Genomic DNA, 19,995 nt, shown 5'->3' with positions numbered 1-19,995 from the left:
GGAACTCAATTTTTTCTACTCTTCAAACAGTCATGCACTTAGTAAATGAACAAATAAGATATGCATAAACATATCCTTAAATGGTGTGAATATAAGTTCTACTAATTCAGGGCATGACATAAATTCCCTGTTGAACTTGGGTTTACCCTGGCTATGGGTCAAACTGGGGAACACTCTTCTATTCATATTTGATAGTAATCGCTAGCACTTACCATTTGCCAGATACTTGGCTCAGTACTCAACTTACTTTATTTGCTTTATTTAACCATAACCCTAAGGGCATGGCAATGTAACAGGGCCTGTTTTGCAGGTGAGGGAATGGATACTAAGAGAAGTTCAGACATTGGCCTACAATTGCTCAGCTAATGAGTGGCAGAGGGGGTGTTCAAAGCCTGATAGATTCTAGAGTTTAAGCTATATTGCCTCTACCAACTCTACTAGTTTTGAGAGCTCATGGATCTAAGATACTGAAATTCACCAATGCACAGGCTAGTTTAGAGGCTCAAAAGTAGAATTAACTAATCTAGACACAAAGTAATAACCAACAGAATACATCCAGCCTCACCGTGTCTCCCTAGTTGCTCCCAGACTCTTGGTAATGGCTTTATGCCGTAAATCAGACCAATGGACCCAAGCACCAGTGCCATCCTTCACCAACTTCCCACATGCATTAGTAGGGAGCTGGATCAGAAGCAGAGTAACCAGGACTTGAACCAGCACTCATATGAGATGCAACCCTTGCAGGTGGTGGTTGAACCCATGTAGCCACAAAACCAGCCCCAGCTATTAAATTCTTAACACCTGAAGATATTACTTAATTCCTTTAATTGTACATTTTTGAGCATGCTGGAGATACAATCTTTTTCTTTTATGATTTATTCACTTATTTGAAAGGCAGAGTTACAGAAACAGACAGAAAGAGAAAGAGAAAGAGAGAGAGAGAGAATCTTCCATCTGCTATTTCACTCCCCAAATGGCCACAGAGGCCAAAGCTGGGCCAATCAGAAGTCAGGAGCCAGGAGCTTCTTCTGGGTCTCCCATGTAGGTACAGGGGCCCAAGGACTTGGTCAATTTTCCTCTGCTTTTCTAGGCTCATTAGCAGGAGCTGGATTGGAGGTGGAGCAGCCAGGATTCAATATCCCCATAAAGGATGGTGGTGCTACAAGTGGCAGCTTTACTGGTTATGCCACAGCTCCATCCCCTGGAGACAAAATCTTAAGAAAGAATGAAAATAGCCTACTGGAGCCTGCAATTTAACAGGGACAATGAGCTTGGAGTACCTTGAAACTTTCCATTCAATTCAGTAATGAATCAGTCAGTACTTCTATGCCAGGTTCTGTGTTTGGCAGTGTAGCTACCAAGAGAAAAATGATACCATCTCTCTTTGCCAAGTGTGCCTGGGCAACCCAATATTAACAAGCAAATCTAGTGTTGGGTAATTTCTTTTCAGTCTGTTTCAAGTTATATTATGTGACTATTTGACTAATCTTCCACCTGAAATTGTGGGGTCAACCTCACAAATGCACCTGTCAAAAAAGTGCCCATTTCTCAACTGCATTGAAAGGAAAAATTACAACAAATGTAGAGATCTTAATTGGCTTTTGTTTGCAAATGATTACAAATGAATGTTAGAGTGGCCTGGGCAGAGGAGTTTGTGGCTTTATAGACAGAAAAGGGCTGAGAAAATCAGAAACAGAACCAAAAGTGGATTGACTGTTTCACTTTCCTTGTAGAGGTGAAAGCAGAGGAGACTTCTCTACCATGCTGTCTTAAAGTAGCCTGTTTGAGGATCTCTCCCTCTCTCTCCACTTTGGAAAGTGAGCTACACGAATTGTGTGTCCGGCTTGGTGGCATGAGACTTCAGCAGAAGTTACACCATTTTGGTTTCTTCATTCAAGTTACTCCATTTTGTTGGGCCTAGCACAGCTGCTCTCTCCAAACCAGCGGCCTCCTAAAATTTTTATTTGACAGTTACAAGCCATTCCTAGTTCCTTGCTGCGGAGACTGTTTCTTTCAACCTCACTACATAGACAGGTGCTCACTGCTCCAGGAAGTTAGATTGCTTTGGTGGCTGCAGTGGCATTCGCTCACAGGAACGGAAGTTTCTCTAGATTTGTGCCAGACCCTGGTGCAGCCAAAATTGATTTCTCCTGCTTGTACCTAGGCTATCAGGCGCACATTAAGGGCAACTGGGAGTGGTGGGAGGCTATGGACTTGGCAATCGCCAGGGGCCTTTCCGGGACTGACTTGTTTTCAGGTCCCTGAAGGGCACTCCGACCTAGGATGATAAGAAAGGGGTGTGGTGGGAGAGAGGAACAAACGTTTTGTCCCAGGTCCACTTCAGCTGCACCAAGACACCTGTCTCCAGGTGGTGCTTGAATCCAACCAATAGGAAGGGGAGTTACATTCAACGCTAGCTCCGGCATCCAATCCAAAGAAATGTCTCAAACTCCTCCGCCGGAGGCCCGACCCGACCGCTCCAGGCCTGTTCCGCAGGCTCACGCCCAGCAGCCGCGCACACTCGGAGCGCCTACTGCAGCCGAAGGTGGGGGCTGTTAACCGCGGCGTGCGCGCCCGCTACTGCGCAGGCGCCCCAGGAAGAGCCCTGCTCCTCTCTCTCTCTCTCTCTGGCTGAGGTCCCCCTCTCGGCAAGTACCCATGAGAGCGGGGTTCCGGTAGCGGCGGGTTCCGCGCCAGAAAGAAGCGGCGGCGGGTGAGTGTGAGCCTCTTGCACCTTGCATTCTGAGAGGGAAAGGCCACTTTCTCCCCAGTCCAGCGGGGGTCTTGGAACTAGAGATGGAGAGACCCTCCCACTCCGCCCCGCCCTGCGCGTCCCGCTCTGCAGGTGCCCTGAGGCGGGGGCGGGGGCGTCCTCCGACGGACCCGAGGGACCCGGGACACCCGGGGGCGGTGGGCTGGTGTGGGGTGGGGGCGGCGAGGGAAGAGGTGGGTGTGCGATTGAGGAGGCCGACTGTGGCTCGCAGGGTGTCGGGGAAGCGGGCGGACCAGCCGTGGAGGGGGCGGAGGTGGGCCGGGGATGACAACGACGGGCCCTGGGCGGATGCCAGCCCGGGCGGGGTGGCCCGGTGCCAGCGCCCGGCCGGGAAAACGCTTGGTTTTCAAGGAACGCCATCAAGGCACGGGCACGCGTTTGTGTGACTATTAGGGTCTGTGTGAATCATGGGTGAGTGTACACCTGGCGTTTGAAAACGGACCTTCTAGGAATCGCGCAAACCAAACAGTAAGACACCACCGAAGTGGGTTGGACCGGCAGCATCCGGTAGTGAGCGCGTCACAGTTTTTTCCTCGGCACAGGGACCCTGCAGATAAGAGCGGTCCATTTACAGAAGAGGACAGTGAGGCGCAGGGAGGCCCAGGCACGGGTCCCAGACCGTGCAGCCAGCGACACACACACACACACACACACACACAATCGGGTTTATATCAGGTCTGACCCTAGAAACGCCTCGCTTACCCCGAGACCAGTCTTTCCTTGCTTTCCAATTAGTTAGGAAGCATCGTTGGAAAGAAATTTTGATGAAAACAGGGAGTACTTGGGGGGAGGGTGTTTTACCACGGAGAAAGGAAGTGTGCTGGTATTGAAGATGCTAGAAGACTGTGTGCTAGAAAACTGGAGAATAATTAGCATCCTGGGACTTTTTAAACAGTATTTTTTAGGGAGGCATTTCCCTCTACCTCTCCCCCTTAGACCGTTAAGACAGTAACTGATAATGATCTAAAGGTAGCCAGCTAAGTTGTCTGTGTACATAGAAAGGGAGGCTGTGGAGAAGCCGGCTGAGCGATTCATTGTGGTTGAGCAGATGACGTGTTAGTGGTGACCAGCAGCGTTCACCAAGTCGCAGAGGACGCAAAGGCTCTTTTGTCTCCTGACTTGAAGACTACCTTGTACTCCCACTTTCCCCTTGGGATGTTGGGATGGAGTCCAGAGGGGTGTGCTTTTTTTTTTCTCCTTCCTTTCTCCAATATTTGTTTTTTGGTGGGGAAAATTATAGAATTTCTCCTGATATATTTGTAACATAAGTTTCATTCCTTGAAAAACTCGATTTGCATTCCCTAGAAACTACCTGAGAACTTCTCCCTGGTGGTTTGTTTATAGCTTAGTATTTCCTGTTAACAAAACAGAATGTGGTAGATGTAAATCCAGGAACTGCTAATGACAGATGTTCTAGCAGGAGAAGTTCTGTTAATTAATAGTTTGGCATTTGTTACAAGACTGGTTAACTTGCTGTTCCTGGACTTGTAAATTCGTTGAGGACATGAAATTGCCAAGAGCACGGTAGTGTTACTAATTGCTTTGTGAACTCATCCAGGCAGCTTCCTCGTATGTAAAAAGAGATTAAACTAAATTATCCATATTATTTTATTAAACATTTATTTATTTGAAAGTCAGAGTTATGGAGAGAGAGGAAGGCGGAGGTCTTCTATGCGCTGGTTCACTCCTATCGTGCCTGTCAGCGTTTTTTCTGGTATGACGGCTTTGTCACTGTCATGAGTAAAGGTAGTTTTAATGCCCTTTTCTGTAAGCATTTTGCTTCCACATTTTACACACAAGGAAACTGAAGCTGGAAGTTAGATCTGCCCAAGATTGCCTGTCAATTAAGTGTGAGCTCAAGTTCTGAGATCTTTCTAACTTCAGTGTTCGTATTCTTTCCACTTTGCACTGTTAAACTGGAGGGCAAGGGCTGGGGCCCTTGGATCCTCGCAGTGTGACAAGAGGTAACTGAACCCCAGGATTAACAGCGTGTGGTCCATGAGCATCCTTTTTACTGAAGATTGGAAGAAGAAAGATGTTGATTTGTAGTTTGTAGGAGGGGGGCAGACATGGTGTTTGTTCTGATTTGCATATGGGAAGTGGTGTTGAAACTTTTTCACATTAGTACACTTACATCTGTATTATGAAATCAATTCACATAATTTTTTTTGTTAAAGTGAAATATTTTTTTGTGGCATGGCAGTGAAGATTACAACTTTACTTTCCTCTGCTCTATTTTAAAAAATAATTTTATTGAGCTAGAATTCAGATACCATTCAGTTCATTTGTTTGATGAGTATGCTTTTATTGAGTGTTCCAAGCATCTACATGATGAGTATGAAGGAATTTTTGTCACCACAAAAAGAAACATCAGACCCATTGGCTTTTATTGTCCATTTTTCCCCAGTCCCAAGCCCTACCATTATGCTTTCTGACCCCACAGTTTTGCCTATTGTAGGCATTTCATCTCAATGGAATTATAAATAGATGATTTTTTTGTGTTATGTAGCATGGTATTTCAAGGCATTTATCAATACTTCATTGCTTTTTATTGCCAAATATTCCATTTTATAGATATGCCACATTTTATTTATCCATTTTTTAGCTGGCTGACATTTGAGTTTTGACTTCTTGACTGTTGCAAATAGTGCTGCGGTGAACATTTGTGGACCACTTTTTGTGTGAACATATGTTTTCATTTTTAGCAGATATCTAGTATTAGAATTTCCAAGTCATGTGATAACTCTTATATTTTACCTTTTGAAGAAGTGGCAGAATGAAAAGTGGCTGTACCATTTTACATTCTCATTAGCAGTTTATAAAAGTTCAGATTTCTCTGTATATTCACCAACACTTATTACCTGGTGGGTTTTTAAAAAAAAATATTATTTACTCACCCATTGAGTGCAAAGTGGTATCTCATTGTGATTTTGATTTGCATTTCCCTGATGACTGGTGATGCTGAGCAACTTCTCTTGTGTTGATTTGTATCTGTGGAGAAATGTCTTCTCAGATCTTTTGCTCATTTTTTTTAAAGATTATTTATTTATTTATCTGAAAGTCAGAGTTACACAGAGAGAGGCAGAGAGAGAGAGAGAGAGGTCTTCCATCCGATGGTTCCCTCCCCAGTTGGACACAATGGCCAGAGCTGTGCCCATCCGAAGCCAGGAGCTTCTTCCAGGTCTCTCACGCGGGTGCAGTGGTGCAAGGACTTGGGCCATCTTCTACTGCTTTCCCAGGCCATAGCAGAGAGCTGGATTGGAATTGGAGCAGCTGGGTCTCAAACCGGTGTCCATATGGGATGCTGGCACTTTAGGCCATGCTGTTAACCTGCTCTGCCCCAGCGCCAGTCCCCCTTTGCTCATTTTTAAATAGAAGTATTCAACATTATTATTAAATTGTAACAATTCTTTATATAATCTAGATACATGATTTTCATCTCCCATTCTGTGGCTTATCTTTTCATTTTCTTGATGGTGTTCATTCAAGCACAAAATTTTTTAATTTTGAGGAAACTCATTTATTTCTCTCTTTTTAATCTTTTGTGCTATTTGTCGCTCCCCCTCTTCGTGGAGGAACGACACAGGACCCTGCGCTGTTCTTTCGTCTGCTCGGCCCTCCCCGGGTTTGCTGCTGGTTCTTCCTGGGTTGGCTACCGACCCTTCCACCTCCGTGGAAGGGCGGTTCCCCCAGCCACTTTCCCCACTTCCGCGGGGGAGCGGCACACCGCCAGCCGGCTGGCTCTCTCGGGGGCTGCACAGGTGTTCCTTCAGATAGATGTTCCCCTTAGATGTTCCTGGTGCATGTTGTCTCTCTCCTCCTTTATAGTCCTCTTCCACCAATCCCAACTCTGCTACCCACACACCGAGTACGCTGCTCTCCTCCAATCAGGACTAGGTCCTACAGTTTATTGGTTGAACTGGAGGCAGCTGTGTAGCTGTTGCTCCCTTCTCAGCGCCATATTGTGGGAGAGCAGATGCATAGAATAAGTCTTAATTCCAGTAACTTAGTCTAGTCCGAGTTGCTCCCAGTTGCTCCCCACACTATTGGTTTAGTATCTAAGAAAGATTTGCCTAACCCAAAGTTATAAAGATTTACCCCTATATTTTCTTCTAAGACCTTTATAGTTTTAGCTCTTAATTTAGGCCAGCGATAAATTTGGAGTGATTTTTTGTGTGTGGTACCAGATTGAGAGAGGGGTCCAAATTCATTTGTTTGGTTTCCAGTTGTCCCAACAACATTTGTTGAATTGCCTTGACACCCCTCTACTCTTAGAGCTAACCAAATTGGAAAAGTTTCAGACATACTGTGTATTATATTGAGTTAATATTAAGCACAATGTTACAGAAAAGTTTTGGTGTTAGAGAACAAAGTTGATTGAAGTGTTAAAAGGCTGTCTTTCTGATTCATCATTTTGATCATTTATGCCTTTTATTTGTAAAATATAAAGCCTTTGTTTCCTGGTGTGTGTGTGTGTGTGTGTGTGTGTACATGTGAATTTTTTTTTAATCTCCTGAGAAAGGGTGTTTAAGCAAGACTTCATGTGCAGGTAGTAAATTTATGAGGTTTTGAAAACAAAATGTTACTGAAGAGGTAATGTAGGTCACCTACAAGTCAGCAAGATGAGTGATTCTTATGTCTTACGTATTATAATAAATTTCAGATTATGACAGTGAAGTATGGTGAATGGTAATTAAAGTTGGCAGTTATTTTTGTAACTGTTTCACAGTAATTTACATTCAGGTTTGGCCTAGTTATTGGAAGGGCTTGAAATCAAGATGAAGTTTTTGACTTTTTGTGTAGATGAGGTGGGGGCCGGCGCCGCGACTCACTAGGCTAATCCTCCACCTTGCGGCGCCGGCACAGCGGGTTCTAGTCCCGGTCATGGCGCCGGATTCTGTCCCGGTTGCCCCTCTTCCAGGCCAGCTCTCTGCTGTGGCCAGGGAGTGCAGTGGAGGATGGCCCAAGTGCTTGGGTCCTGTACCCCATGGGAGACCAGGAGAAGCACCTGGCTCCTGCCATCGGATCAGCGCGATGCGCCGGCCGTAGCGCGCCGGCCGCGGTGGCCATTGGAGGATGAACCAACGGCAAAAGGAAGACCTTTCTCTCTGTCTCTCTCTCTCACTGTCCACTCTGCCTGTCAAAAAAAACAAACAACAAAAAAAAAAAAACAAAAAAAAAAAAGGTGAGGTGGGGAGCAGGGTGGACATTTGAACATTCCTTTTTTACTGGGGCAGTACCACGAACAGTTATGTCTAGGAATTAAGTTGCTGGCAGATGTTGGGGGAGAATGAAGATGGTTGAGGTAAGAAGATGAATTAAGAAACAAAAGTGCTCTGGGATGGGAAGAGTTGACTTAAGTACAGCAGCAGTGGAGATGGATAACAGTGGGTAGATGTTAAAATACAGGCTCCTGGCCTCTACTCTGAATTAGAATCTCAAATATGTAGAGATTGAATGGCTGCACATTAACAAGCTCCCTTCAGTGATTCTTGTGTCACATTAGGTGATTTATTTATTTATTTATTTATTTTAGATTTATTTATTTATTTGAAAGAGTTACACAGAGAGAGGAGAGGCAGAGAGAGAGAGATCTTCCATCCGATGGTTCACTCCCCAGTTGGCCACAATGGCCGGAGCTGTGCTGATCTGAAGCCAGGAGCCGGGAGCTTCTTCTGAGTCTCCCACGCGGGTGCAGGGGCCCAAGAACTGGGGCCATCTTCTACTGCTATCCCAGGCCATAGCAGAGAGCTGGATCGGAAGTGGAGCACCCTGGTCTCAAACTGGCACCCATATGGGATGCCGGCGCTTCAGGCCAGGGTGCTAACCCACTGCGCCGGCCCCACATTAGGTGGTTTAAAGGTAGAATTGACTAGACTGGTGGGGTCAGAAGATCTCTCTGTGATTGAGAGAATAATGAGCTGTTTTAAAGGATTAGGGAACTGGGACTGGCATTGTAGCTCAGCAGGTTAAGCCACTGCCTGCAATGCCGGCATCCCACATGGATACCAGCTCGTAATTTCAGCTGCTCCACTTCTGACGCAGCTCCTGATGTTCCTTGGAAAGCAGTAGAAGATGACCCAAGGAGTTGGGCCCCTGCTGTCCGCATGGTAGATCTAGATGAAGCTCCTGGCTCTTGACTTCAACCTGATCCAGCCCATTATCTCCATTTGGGGATTAAGCCAGCAGATGGAAGATTTCTCTTCTCTGTCTCTCCCTCTCTTTCTGTAACTCTGACTTTCAAACAAATACATATTATCAATCAACAGATTAGGGAACTAAGGGTGAAGATTTGGAGGCATGGAGAATGCATTCATCCTGACATATTGGTTTAGACTTGACAGCAGAATAATTTATACAGTGGGATTGCTGGAGAAAAGAATCGTTACTTGGGGATAGAGCCAGGGCAGCAAATAAAAATAACCTTATGAATATCTTTTTCCCCCTTGAGGAGATGGTTTACACTGATTTGCTGTTTTAAGTCTACTATGTTGTTGGAAATAAATATTGGGTATGAGAAAGAAGCTATACACAGAGAGAAACCAGTTACTCATCCCTGCATACTCTTGACACAAATCCTAACTTTTCTGGAACCTAGAGCAGCAGCCCACATAATATTGTTGTCTGACCAAATCCACTGAAGACTTCTGAGGAAGGAGTTAAATTGTGCATAAATGCTGTGTCAAGGGGCACAAAATGCTGAATGAAAAATGCAGTGTACTGTCTAGATTCCCTGTAGCTGAAAATGCTGAGCCATGACTGGTGCTGTGCCTATGGAAGTATGTCTTTACTGCTTATTAAGATTGTTACTGTGTCCTTGGAGAGGTGGTTTGATTTTGTTATTTGGCACTGTTTTTGGTTTGTTGATTGGTACCAGCAACAGATCTTCCACATGACAGGGCAGTTTGTCTACAGTTAAAATGGTGGGGATTTTCCAGACCTAACAATTCTCAAAAATAGGATTCTGTCTTTGGTCTTCAAAATTTAAGTCACTGTTTTTTTTAGAAGGTCACAGCTTCAAACAATATATGTTTTTAAAGATTTATTTATTTATTTGAAAGGTAGTTACAGAGAGAGAGAGAGAGAGAAATAAAGACAGACTGAGAGTTCTTCCAAATGTTCACTCCCCAACTGGTCACAGTGGCCAGAATTGGGGAGGCTGAAGCCAGGAGCCAAGAGCTTCATCAGGGTCTCCCCCATGTGGGTCCAGGGGTCCAGGTACTTGGGCCATCTTCTGCTGCTTTCCAAGGCATATTAGCAGGGAGCTGGATAGGAAGCAGAACATCTGGGACTCCAACCGGCGGCACCCATATGGGATGCTGGCGTTGCAGGTGGCGCTTAACCCATTATGCCAAGGCCCCCTCAAACAACACAGATCGTCTAGTTGGTATGTTTGAAATAAAGTCTCTACCTTGAAGTAATTGCAGTCTAGTTTGGAGAAAGAATTCACATTAAATTACTTGTGAATCTGATGAACATATTGATCTTATGCTCACCACTGCTTAAGATGTGTACCCCTATGGCCATGCCATGGTCTTCTTACCGTAAAATAGTGAATTTAGTCACCTCACTCTGGCTACCACCTCACATCTTTGCATCTTTCTCTGAAAGTGACTCTTAAAACATCAATTCTCTGACTTCCTCAGAACCTCTAGTCCAGAACCCTCTTTACTTTGCACATATCTATCAGTTTCAGCTTAGATACTGCAGCTCAAACTTCAGCCACTCCTTAGCGCCTTCACGTTAATCTGTCTTCAGATTCTGGTAGGATCTCCAGTCCAGGGAGAATCAGCTGCCTGTTTTGTTCATGCCGGTGCCAGGGTCATTTAGTAGGGAAAACAGTGTTGCTCTGAAAAGTCTTGATGCTGTCTGTGAGCATGGCTGGTAAGCCCTGCTGTTTCCTCATATGCCCCCATTCTCTGTAATGGCTGTTTCAGGTATTCTCTGTGTCCCTCTGACCTCTGCAGCACCCTACTCTCTCACAGTAATTAACAGTACTTCCAATTACACAGAGAAGGCAACTTCACGTCCAGGTTCAAACCTGTTAGCTGGTCTAGCTTTGGTTCCTTCTCTCGTGTCACAAGGAAGAGGCATGCTACCACTCCACAGTGGATCATTCTACTTAAATCACATATCCTGTTTCTCTAGAGACACAGAAAACATAAGGCAGGGAGATTTATTATGAGAAAAACTATTTTGGTAGTTAATGGGTTATTTTTTGGAAGGTCAAAAAATAAAGAACAGCTTTGAGGCTGAGTATCAGGAAGAATAGTTATGTCTTTGATTGTAAAGGAGAAGTTGAAGAAGAGTGTGGTGGTAAGACTCATTTCAACAGCTGTGGAGTTTCTTCAGCAGTTGCTGTGGCATTCAAGTGCCAGTAGGCTTGGTCTGTTTGTTAGTCAACCTTGTGTGAATATTGGGGCAGACAAACTGAAGAGGTACCTTTTTCTCAAATAGCATCTTTCTCACTTCCATTTTGTATGCCAGTGCTTTTCAGTAAGAACTAGGTTATACCAATATGTTAGAATTTCCAGCAATGGATGAAAGTGCTAACTATGGGTTAGCATTCATTAATCTAGAAAAATAATCTTCTTCTCTAGAGCCTCTGAAAGCTTGGCATTATTTGTGTTTTGTACAAAAGAATCTTTTTTGTTTTTACATCTAAGTCTTCAGGATAATTTCTGTTGTTGTAGATGAATAAGGCAGCCAGACAGCCATATAAGACTTACAGAAGACTGTAAGACTGGCCCGTTTCACGTTCAGAGCATGAAGGGTGGGGCAGGACATATACAAGTGGGAATTTGATAACTTTAGCCTTAATCAGTTCTTTAAAAATAAGCATTATTTAAGTTACCATAGGTAAAACTGGAATACAAAAGATTTATAAATGTTGGTTCTTTTTGCCAGTTGGCTAAACTTCTGAAACCTAATCAAAATCAAATAGTATTACTGTCTGTGAATTGTGATTCTATGTTTCAGGGACTCTGGTTGCTGTCCTTCAGCGTGTTCAGTATGAAGTTACTGGTAGTGCTTGTGTTTTATGGACTTATAACTGGTTGCAGAGGCAACTCTTCCTACACTTTGCCACCCAAGCTACTCCTTGTGTCCTTTGATGGCTTTAGAGCTGACTATCTGCAGAACTATGAATTTCCTCATCTTCAGAATTTTATCAAAGAGGGTGTCTTGGTGGAACATGTTAAAAATGTTTTTATCACAAAAACATTTCCAAACCATTATAGTATTGTAACCGGCTTGTATGAAGAAAGCCATGGAATTGTGGCTAATTCCATGTATGATGTTGTCACAAAGAAACATTTTTCTGACTCTAATGACAAGGATCCTTTTTGGTGGAATGAAGCAGTACCCATTTGGGTGACCAATCAGCTTCAGGAAAACAGATCCAGCGCTGCCGCTATGTGGCCTGGTACCGATGTACCCATTCACAATGTCACACCTTCTTATTTTATGAATTATAATTCTTCAGTGTCATTTGAAGAGAGACTAAATTATATTACCATGTGGCTAAGCCATTCAAACCCACCAGTCACCTTTGCAACACTCTACTGGGAAGAACCAGATGCAAGTGGCCACAAATACGGACCTGAAGATAAAGAAAACATGCGCAAGGTGTTGAAAGAAGTAGATGATCATATTGGTGCTCTAGTTCAGAAACTCAAGTTAGTAGGGTTGTGGGAAAATCTTAATGTGATTATTACAAGTGATCATGGGATGACCCAGTGTTCTCAGAAAAGACTGATAAACTTGGATCTTTGCCTCGATCGTTCAAACTACACTCTTATAGATTTGACCCCAGTTGCTGCAATACTTCCCAAGATAAGTAAGTAAACTTTTTAGCCAATTGAATATTACTGTTTGAATTGGACACTTGCTTGAGGAGGGAGGGGTGTATAAAATAGTTGAGTTCTTGCTGTGATTCAGGACCCACATACTCATGGTTACTTGGGGTAGGATTTCTGAAGCCTTCATAAAGATCATGGAAGATGAGTATTATAAAACAGTTCTGCCTGAATTTCACCAAGATAAATTTGTCTTTTAATTCCATCTTTTTAAAAAGTATTTATTTTTTATTTTTATTTGAAAGTCAGAATTAGAGAGAAAGAGAGACTGAGAGAGAGATCTTCCATTTGCTGGTTCATTCCCCAAATGGCTCTAATGGCCAGGGCTGGGCCAGGCCAAAGCCAGGAATCAGGAGTTTCATTGGGATCTCCCATGTGGGTGCAGGGGCTTAAACACTTGGGCCATCTTCTGCTGCTTTCCCAGGTGCATTAGCAGAGAGCTGGATCAGAAGTGTAGCAGTCAGGACTGGAACCGGCACTCATATGGGATGCCAATGCTGCAATGCCTAACCTACTGTGTGATAGCGCAGGGCCCTTAATTCCATCTTTCCACAAACTTTTTGAAATACCCTTGTGTTTTTTCTCCCTTAATTTACAAGCTTGGAGCAGTAGTCTTACAGTTTAGGTCAAAGTGATTATTTCTGTGTTTTTTGTTATGTTTTTTAATTAATGAGGAAAAGGAAATTTTATACGTGAAAAACCTTACATTTTAAAGATCTGCCTTTATTTATTTGAAAGGCAGAGTGAAAGAGAGGGGCAAAGATCTTCCATTTACTGGTTCATTGCCCAAATGCCTGCAACACCTGTGTTTCTTATGTGGGTGAGAGGGACCCAAGTACTTGGGCCTTCCCTGCTGTGTACTGAACCAGCATTTCGATATGGGATGCAGGTGACCTAAGAGGTAGCTTAACCCATTGCACCACAGTGCCTGCCCCAAGTTGACATTTTAGTGAGCTATACCTTTCTTCTGCCAATGGCCGAATTATTAATTAGTATTCATAGTAATATGTAATTAGTTTATATTTACTTAGGAAACTAGACAGGAAAATTGTCCCCTTTCTATAAAAGTACACTAGGATACAGAATGAAAAAGAGAAGGGAATGCTTGTGAAGAGGAGTGTGTATCAATATCAGTTCCCAACATTGTCACATAATTGATATTGCTCTATTTTACAGAATCAAGAATGGTTTTAATAGATGATGTTCAGAATTTATTTCCTGTTATTCTAGTTGGGTATATTTTTTCCTTATCAGCCAACCGTGACTTTTTTCCTTTTTGCTTTTCCTTTTGCTTCCAGATAAAACAGAGGCTTACAACAAACTGAAAAACTGTAGTACTAACATGAATGTTTATCTCAAAGAAGATATTCCTAACAGATTTTATTACCAACATAATGATCGAATTCAGCCTATTATTTTGGTTGCTGATGAAGGCTGGACATTTGTGTTAAATACATCATTATCAAAATGTAAGTATTTATTTGGAGTATCTCTTTTGCAGCCTAGGATGAATTACATGTTATGACTGTTCTGTTGAGAGGGTACTTTAATTCAGAGATGCTCATTCCATATGATTTCTTCAGTTTTTGTCTAGATCATTCTCAGGTCTTCGTGCAGATTAGGATGGATAATTTTAACGGTGAAGGAGTAGTTTCACTTTCTTACTGAAACTGCAGTGACTATCGGTAATTTTTGTGATTGGTTCTCTTAATTTGTAGAAAGTAAAAGAGAAGTAAAGAAAGTGAAAGGGGAGAGAAAATTCCTTTTTTTTTTGTCTTTTAAAAAATCTGAGTAACTCAGACTTTTCCTAATGATGAAATAATTTTCTCAAATGCTTCAGCTGTTTAGAACACTGGGCATAAACCAGAAAGTAAACAAACAGCCCAACAGGTAAATAAAATGGATGTACCAATCTGTCCTAAAACTGAAAAAACGTATAGGAACATGTTCCAGGGATTGCCTCAGCTGAAGCTTATTTGTGCCTGTTTCACATCCAATTTGTATACTTTGAGAAAAATTTGATTTTGTAGTCTATTGCAAGGGGTAAGCCAACTTTTTCTCCAAAGGGCCCAGACTTTGTGGACCAGCAAATTCCTTATCTCAGCTCCTCAGCTCTGCTTTTGTATTGTGAATGCAGCTATGGATGATTTGTAAATAAAGGAAGTGGTGTGTGTCACTGAAACTCTGTTTACAAAACAGGTGGAGGCCATATTTGGCCATGGGCTGTAGTTTGCAGATCCCTGATCTGTAGCAATCCAGAAGCATCAGGCAAGAATAAGAAATTTGAAGGGTCAGTGGAGTTCATATATTATTTCTATTTATGCTATTTTAAGTACTCATTGTCAAAAACCTGGAAAATACAGGGTAGTGTGGAAAAAAGGTATTGGAAATATATATCAGAGATCATTACATGTTTTCCTTGAGTCACACTTTACTGGAGTTGTAAGTGGAAGTCATGTGGTTAGACTTCACATTGAATACAAGAATCCCTAGTGTAAGATTCTCACTCATCTGCCCTCGCTGAGATTGAGGTGTTTGTTAACTGTCAGCAAACCAGTCATAGGTCACCCTATTTCTTATCACAGGAGCAATTCGGGTAGGTAGGGTTGGAGATTTGCTGCTTCCCTATTCACTGCTTTCCTTACTTCTGCTCTCCCCTAGCTGTACAGAACCCTCTGCCAGACGCACTCTTTTCTGTCACTGGCACTGTTTGCAGTGATCTTTGTGCAAACAGTGCTGGAGGTCAGAGTAAGTGAGGCGAGGTCTGACAGATAAGTGGATCAGGTTGGGAAGCAGCCCAAGGCTGTGACAGATTGGGAAAAGGGGCGTATGTATGTGAAACAGGGAACATGGCTGAGTTGTGGGAAAATAGAAATTTTTAATTCTGGCTCTGAAAGGTTCAACTAACCAGAATCTTACTGAATGCGAATTAGACTGACAAAAATCTAGTGCAATCTAGTGTGTTTATATTAGAAACAAGTTGTTTTGTAATTAGAAAGGCTGGTCTTATTTACTAATGTCGTTTTGTTCTTTTTCAGTAGGTGACCATGGTTACGATAATTCTTTGCCTAGTATGCATCCGTTTCTAGCTGCCCACGGTCCTGCATTTCACAAAGGCCACAAGCACAGCACAATTGACATTGTGGATATTTATCCAATGATGTGTCACATCCTGGGAGTAAAGCCACATCCCAATAATGGAACCTTTGGTCATACTAAGTGCTTATTAGTTGACCAGTGGTGCATTAATCTCCCAGAAGCCATTGGAATTGTGATTGGTGCACTCTTGGTGTTAACTACTCTTACATGTCTCATAATAATCATGCAGAACAGATTCTCTGTACCACAGCCATTTTCCCGACTTCAGCTACAAGAAGATGATGATGACCCTTTAATTGAGTAACCAGTGCTGGGGTTTATACAAAGAGTTTGTTAATCATAAAACTAAGGATACATCCATGTAATACTCTTACAACCATGGAAAAGTATACTTTGGAAGACGATTTTGTCCAAGCATGCTGAAATTATTTTGTTTCATTTTTCCTTCTGTTTTGTTTTTGTCCATTAGCCAACATGACCCTGACCATAGTAAAAGTGCAAATAAATCATTAGTTGGCACCATCTATTTCTGTAACTAGAAATAGCTTTTGAGAAAAATGCTCCCTATGCCTTTTTTTTTTTGGAGTAAAGATATGATACATCTTTTAAGTGAAACATACCAAAATTTAATAGGCATGTTTTTCTAATAAATTTATATATTTATAAATGAAACATCAGAAATCTTTATGCAATTTGTGGATTTTGTGTATCAGGGAGGGAAAGTTTGCTATATTTTTATATTTATCTTTAATTAGTCTGTACCTCAAGTAAATCCTTAATGTAAGAAATTTTCTAGTTTTTAATAAAATTGGTTAGCCAGACAGAAAAGATCTAAGATACAAAGAATTTATTTTAAAGAAAAGTGTTAAGAAACAAAAACAAAGACCGTGTGATATAAAGCCTGTGTTTTCACCATTGTCTTTGTTAAGACCCTTAGGCTGGTGAAATCTCAAAAGTTATATTTTTAAAAATTATTGCTATTAAGATTAGCAGTCAGTTATTGGTATTTATTCTTAATGCCTTGTGTAAGTTACTGTGGGGTGTGTGTGTGTTTGCATGTAAGGGTGTGTAAATGTTAGTATGTTATGGGTCTTACAGAAGCAGATCAAAGGGGACTGGACTGTAGCCAGGCTTCTGCATTGCCCTAGGATATAGCTCTCAAGAAAGGTTATGTTTTGCATTTCATATTTGTTTACTTTCTTCTCACAAGTTAAAATGATAATGTTTAACAACTTGTTATTTTTGGTTGCCATTTTTAACCTTTTCATGCTATTTATTGTGACCTGAGATATTCAAGTGCTGTAGAAACATTCATGGCCTGAATACAAATCTTATTTTGATTGGGTCAAAATCATGAAGAGAGATTTTTATATTTACCTTTGGGACTTTATGCCTTACTTTTTGGACAATAATTAAGAAACTTAATTCTCTCTCTGTATCCTTCTCTCTCTCTGTAACTCTGCCTTTCAAATAAATAAAATAACTCTTTAAAAAAAGGAAAGAAAACTTAAAATGGCATTTAACATTTTCCCATCTTTTATACCATTCGTATATGTTAAGTGGTAGAGTAGCCATGGTGCTGTCTCTGTTTTTTTCTCTTAAATTTGGATAATGGAAATACTCACTCTGCTCATATCTTTCCACATGTGTTTTCAGAGCCAGAGATTTGTTGTGAAAGAAGAACTGTCATCTTGCCCTTATTAGGTTGTACCTTTTAATAATCAAAATTAGAATGAAGAAACTGGTAGTGGCAGACTGGCTTGTATCCACTGTGGGGAGAAATTGGATTTGAGAACCATTTACCAGGCTCTGATGTGAGAAACTTATATTAATAGTGTGGTATTTAAAATGCTAACAATGTAAAGTAAATGGTAACTTACATAGATATGAATCTGATTTTTCAAGTACAATAAATATACAGCCCAGTTACATGTTGGCTATGTGTGATGATAAAACTAACAGTGGTGCCTATCACCAAACATATAAGCCTCCTACGGGGTCACTGCTAACTTCCTGAGCCTGGTATTTGGTGCCTGTTGTATCTGAAGTTTCTAAGAAGCATTTCCATACCCTGCATGAGTAATTCATACTCTTGGTCATAAGTTTACTGTATAAAGAACAGCATAATAAATAAATGAAATACAAACAGACTGATTTTACTTTTTGATAGATTATATTTTTGCTTACTTTTCTTCATATAAAACAGTTATTCTAAAGGTTAATAGCTTATCTAAATGAAATAATAGGAAATGCCCTTTCCATTTTAATTTCTATTAAAGAATAGAACTGTTGCATTTGAAACTTTTTTCTTACATAGTGGACCTGTCTAAAATAGAATATTGACCTGTCTAAAATAGAATATTTTGTACTTGTTGACTAGAACTTCGTTCTTGCAATGGTGTGTTAGCTTGATAGCTATCTATGAATTTCAGAAGTATGGCATCCAATCAGTGAGTGAGTTTTATAGAGGATGGAATAGGAAAAGATTTCTTGTTAGACCTTAACCCTACCAACAAGACTTTTAACTATTTACCTTGTTTTTCATTCCATTCTCTAAATATTAGATTTAATTTTACATTAGGTATTTTTTAAAGTGTATGTTGGTGGGATAAGAAGAATAGTATTTATTTAATCAAAGATAACTATAAATTGTATTGAACTTTGTGTTAATTCATTTGTATATTTAAAAAAATCATCACTGTTAAAATCAAGGATCCTGTAGAACACTGAGAAAATCTTGTAGTAAAGTTAGCCTTGTACAGTTTGAAATGTATTTTGTTAAATAATTAAGTGACATGCTGCTGTGTTTTCTGAGTGGTTGAAAGTATTTGACTCTAGGAAACATTAATTGTTTATGACAACAATATGCAAATATAATAGGAAAGTTATGAGTTTTTGGTTACTTCAGAGTAAGTACATTTACTTATAACTTTGGGACAGTTGTGTTACTGCTAATCTATAAGTTATTCTTCTAAACAGCAACACAATATTTCAATGCCCTATGCAGTGGGCTTTGTGTTATTATGCTGTTAGGCTTGGAATAAGAATCTACAGATAAATTCTTGAAAGAGTAAAGGAGTTTATCATTTTGGGTATCTCCTTCTCTTTTGCCCATCTTTTGTAAGCTTTAAAGATGTTTGTATTTATATTAATTCCTTTTATTCGGAGGATTTTACTTCATTGTTAATATATAAAATTACAAATGAAAGACAAAGATGAGATATAATAGGTATATTTATTGTTACTTTTTAAAGTAGTACATAAATAACATGAATGTGCTTTAGAGAAATTCATATGTAGTGCCTTAAGTTAAAAAATATATTTTGACTACTTTGATTGTATAATATTGTTGCTTATGATTAAAACATTTATGTGATTAAAATTTACCAAAGCATTCTTATTGTGATTATTAAATATAAAGAGCAATATCATTGATTATTTTTAATTTGTCACCTTCCTGCAAAATACACATTTTGTGGTAGGATGTATTGTCATGATTTAATATTATTGCAAAATCTTTCAGAGTCATTCATTATAGTTTTTTTTTCTTCAAAAAAACAGGTATAAGTTCATAACATTTACTCAGATTTAAAACAGTGAATAATATAATTCCAGCATTAAAAAGAAAGACAAAGTATATTTTGCAGAACCTTGAAAACTATCACTTAGTGGCTTATTGTAGAAGGGAAGTTACTGGTTACAAAGCAGTAGTGATGAAGGGAGGGTGGTTATAGTACATAGCCATAGGCATTTAATGTCTCAGCCAATTGAATGTAAATTAAATTAGAGTTCCCTCTGCTAGAGTGGTGATTAATTCATTTCCTGTTTTTCATAACAGTGAACACTACTGTGAACCATGGGAAAATGAAATGAAAGATAACTATGGAAAGAGAGTTCTTTGAAATTGAACAAATTACTTGTATGTACTCTCCAGTGGGCAATTTAAACAGCTGTAAAAACCCTTGCTTGAGAGAGTATGTGAGAATTCAAATAATCTGATTGATTCTTGGAGTCCTTTATGCCTGTGTGTGTGTGTGTATACAAACGTGTGCAGATGGTTTTAAGGGTTGAAACTAGTAGTCCCCTGACTCATGTCCAATGATCAGAATGACTTGGGAGGCAAAGGCGGAATCTGCACCCAAAGAGCAAGCCAATCTTCTGTGCAGGCCTTGTTTTTCCACATCTTTGATGTCTGACACCGAACCTAATCTCTCACTGATGGGTTGGTGGTGGTGGTTTGTAGATGCATAGGTGTCTCCAGTACAA

At 40.7% G+C, this 19,995-nt stretch overlaps 1 protein-coding gene across 2 annotated transcripts; it reads left to right on the top strand.

Moving 5' to 3' along the window:
- Positions 1 to 2,455: 2,455 nt before the first annotated feature.
- Positions 2,456 to 19,115, top strand: ENPP4 (ectonucleotide pyrophosphatase/phosphodiesterase 4). Of its 2 annotated transcripts, XM_008263001.5 has the most exons (4): positions 2,456 to 2,713; positions 11,753 to 12,611; positions 13,929 to 14,099; positions 15,669 to 19,115. In XM_008263001.5, exons 2-4 carry the CDS (start codon positions 11,786 to 11,788, stop codon positions 16,031 to 16,033), a joined length of 1,362 nt encoding a protein of 453 aa, XP_008261223.1. In that variant the 5' UTR covers positions 2,456 to 2,713; positions 11,753 to 11,785; the 3' UTR covers positions 16,034 to 19,115. The 2 variants fall into 2 exon arrangements, with proteins under 2 accessions (XP_008261223.1, XP_089189353.1); XM_089333227.1 differs by lacking the exon at positions 11,753 to 12,611 and having other exon boundaries at positions 2,534 to 2,713.
- Positions 19,116 to 19,995: the final 880 nt, after the last annotated feature.

Source organism: Oryctolagus cuniculus, chromosome 5, assembly GCF_051225735.1.
Source record: "Oryctolagus cuniculus isolate XC-2025 breed Fujian yellow rabbit chromosome 5, ASM5122573v1, whole genome shotgun sequence".
Lineage (NCBI taxonomy): Eukaryota > Metazoa > Chordata > Mammalia > Lagomorpha > Leporidae > Oryctolagus > Oryctolagus cuniculus.
Note: the sequence above shows the minus strand (reverse complement) of the source record. Positions and strands in the feature narration are given on the sequence as shown.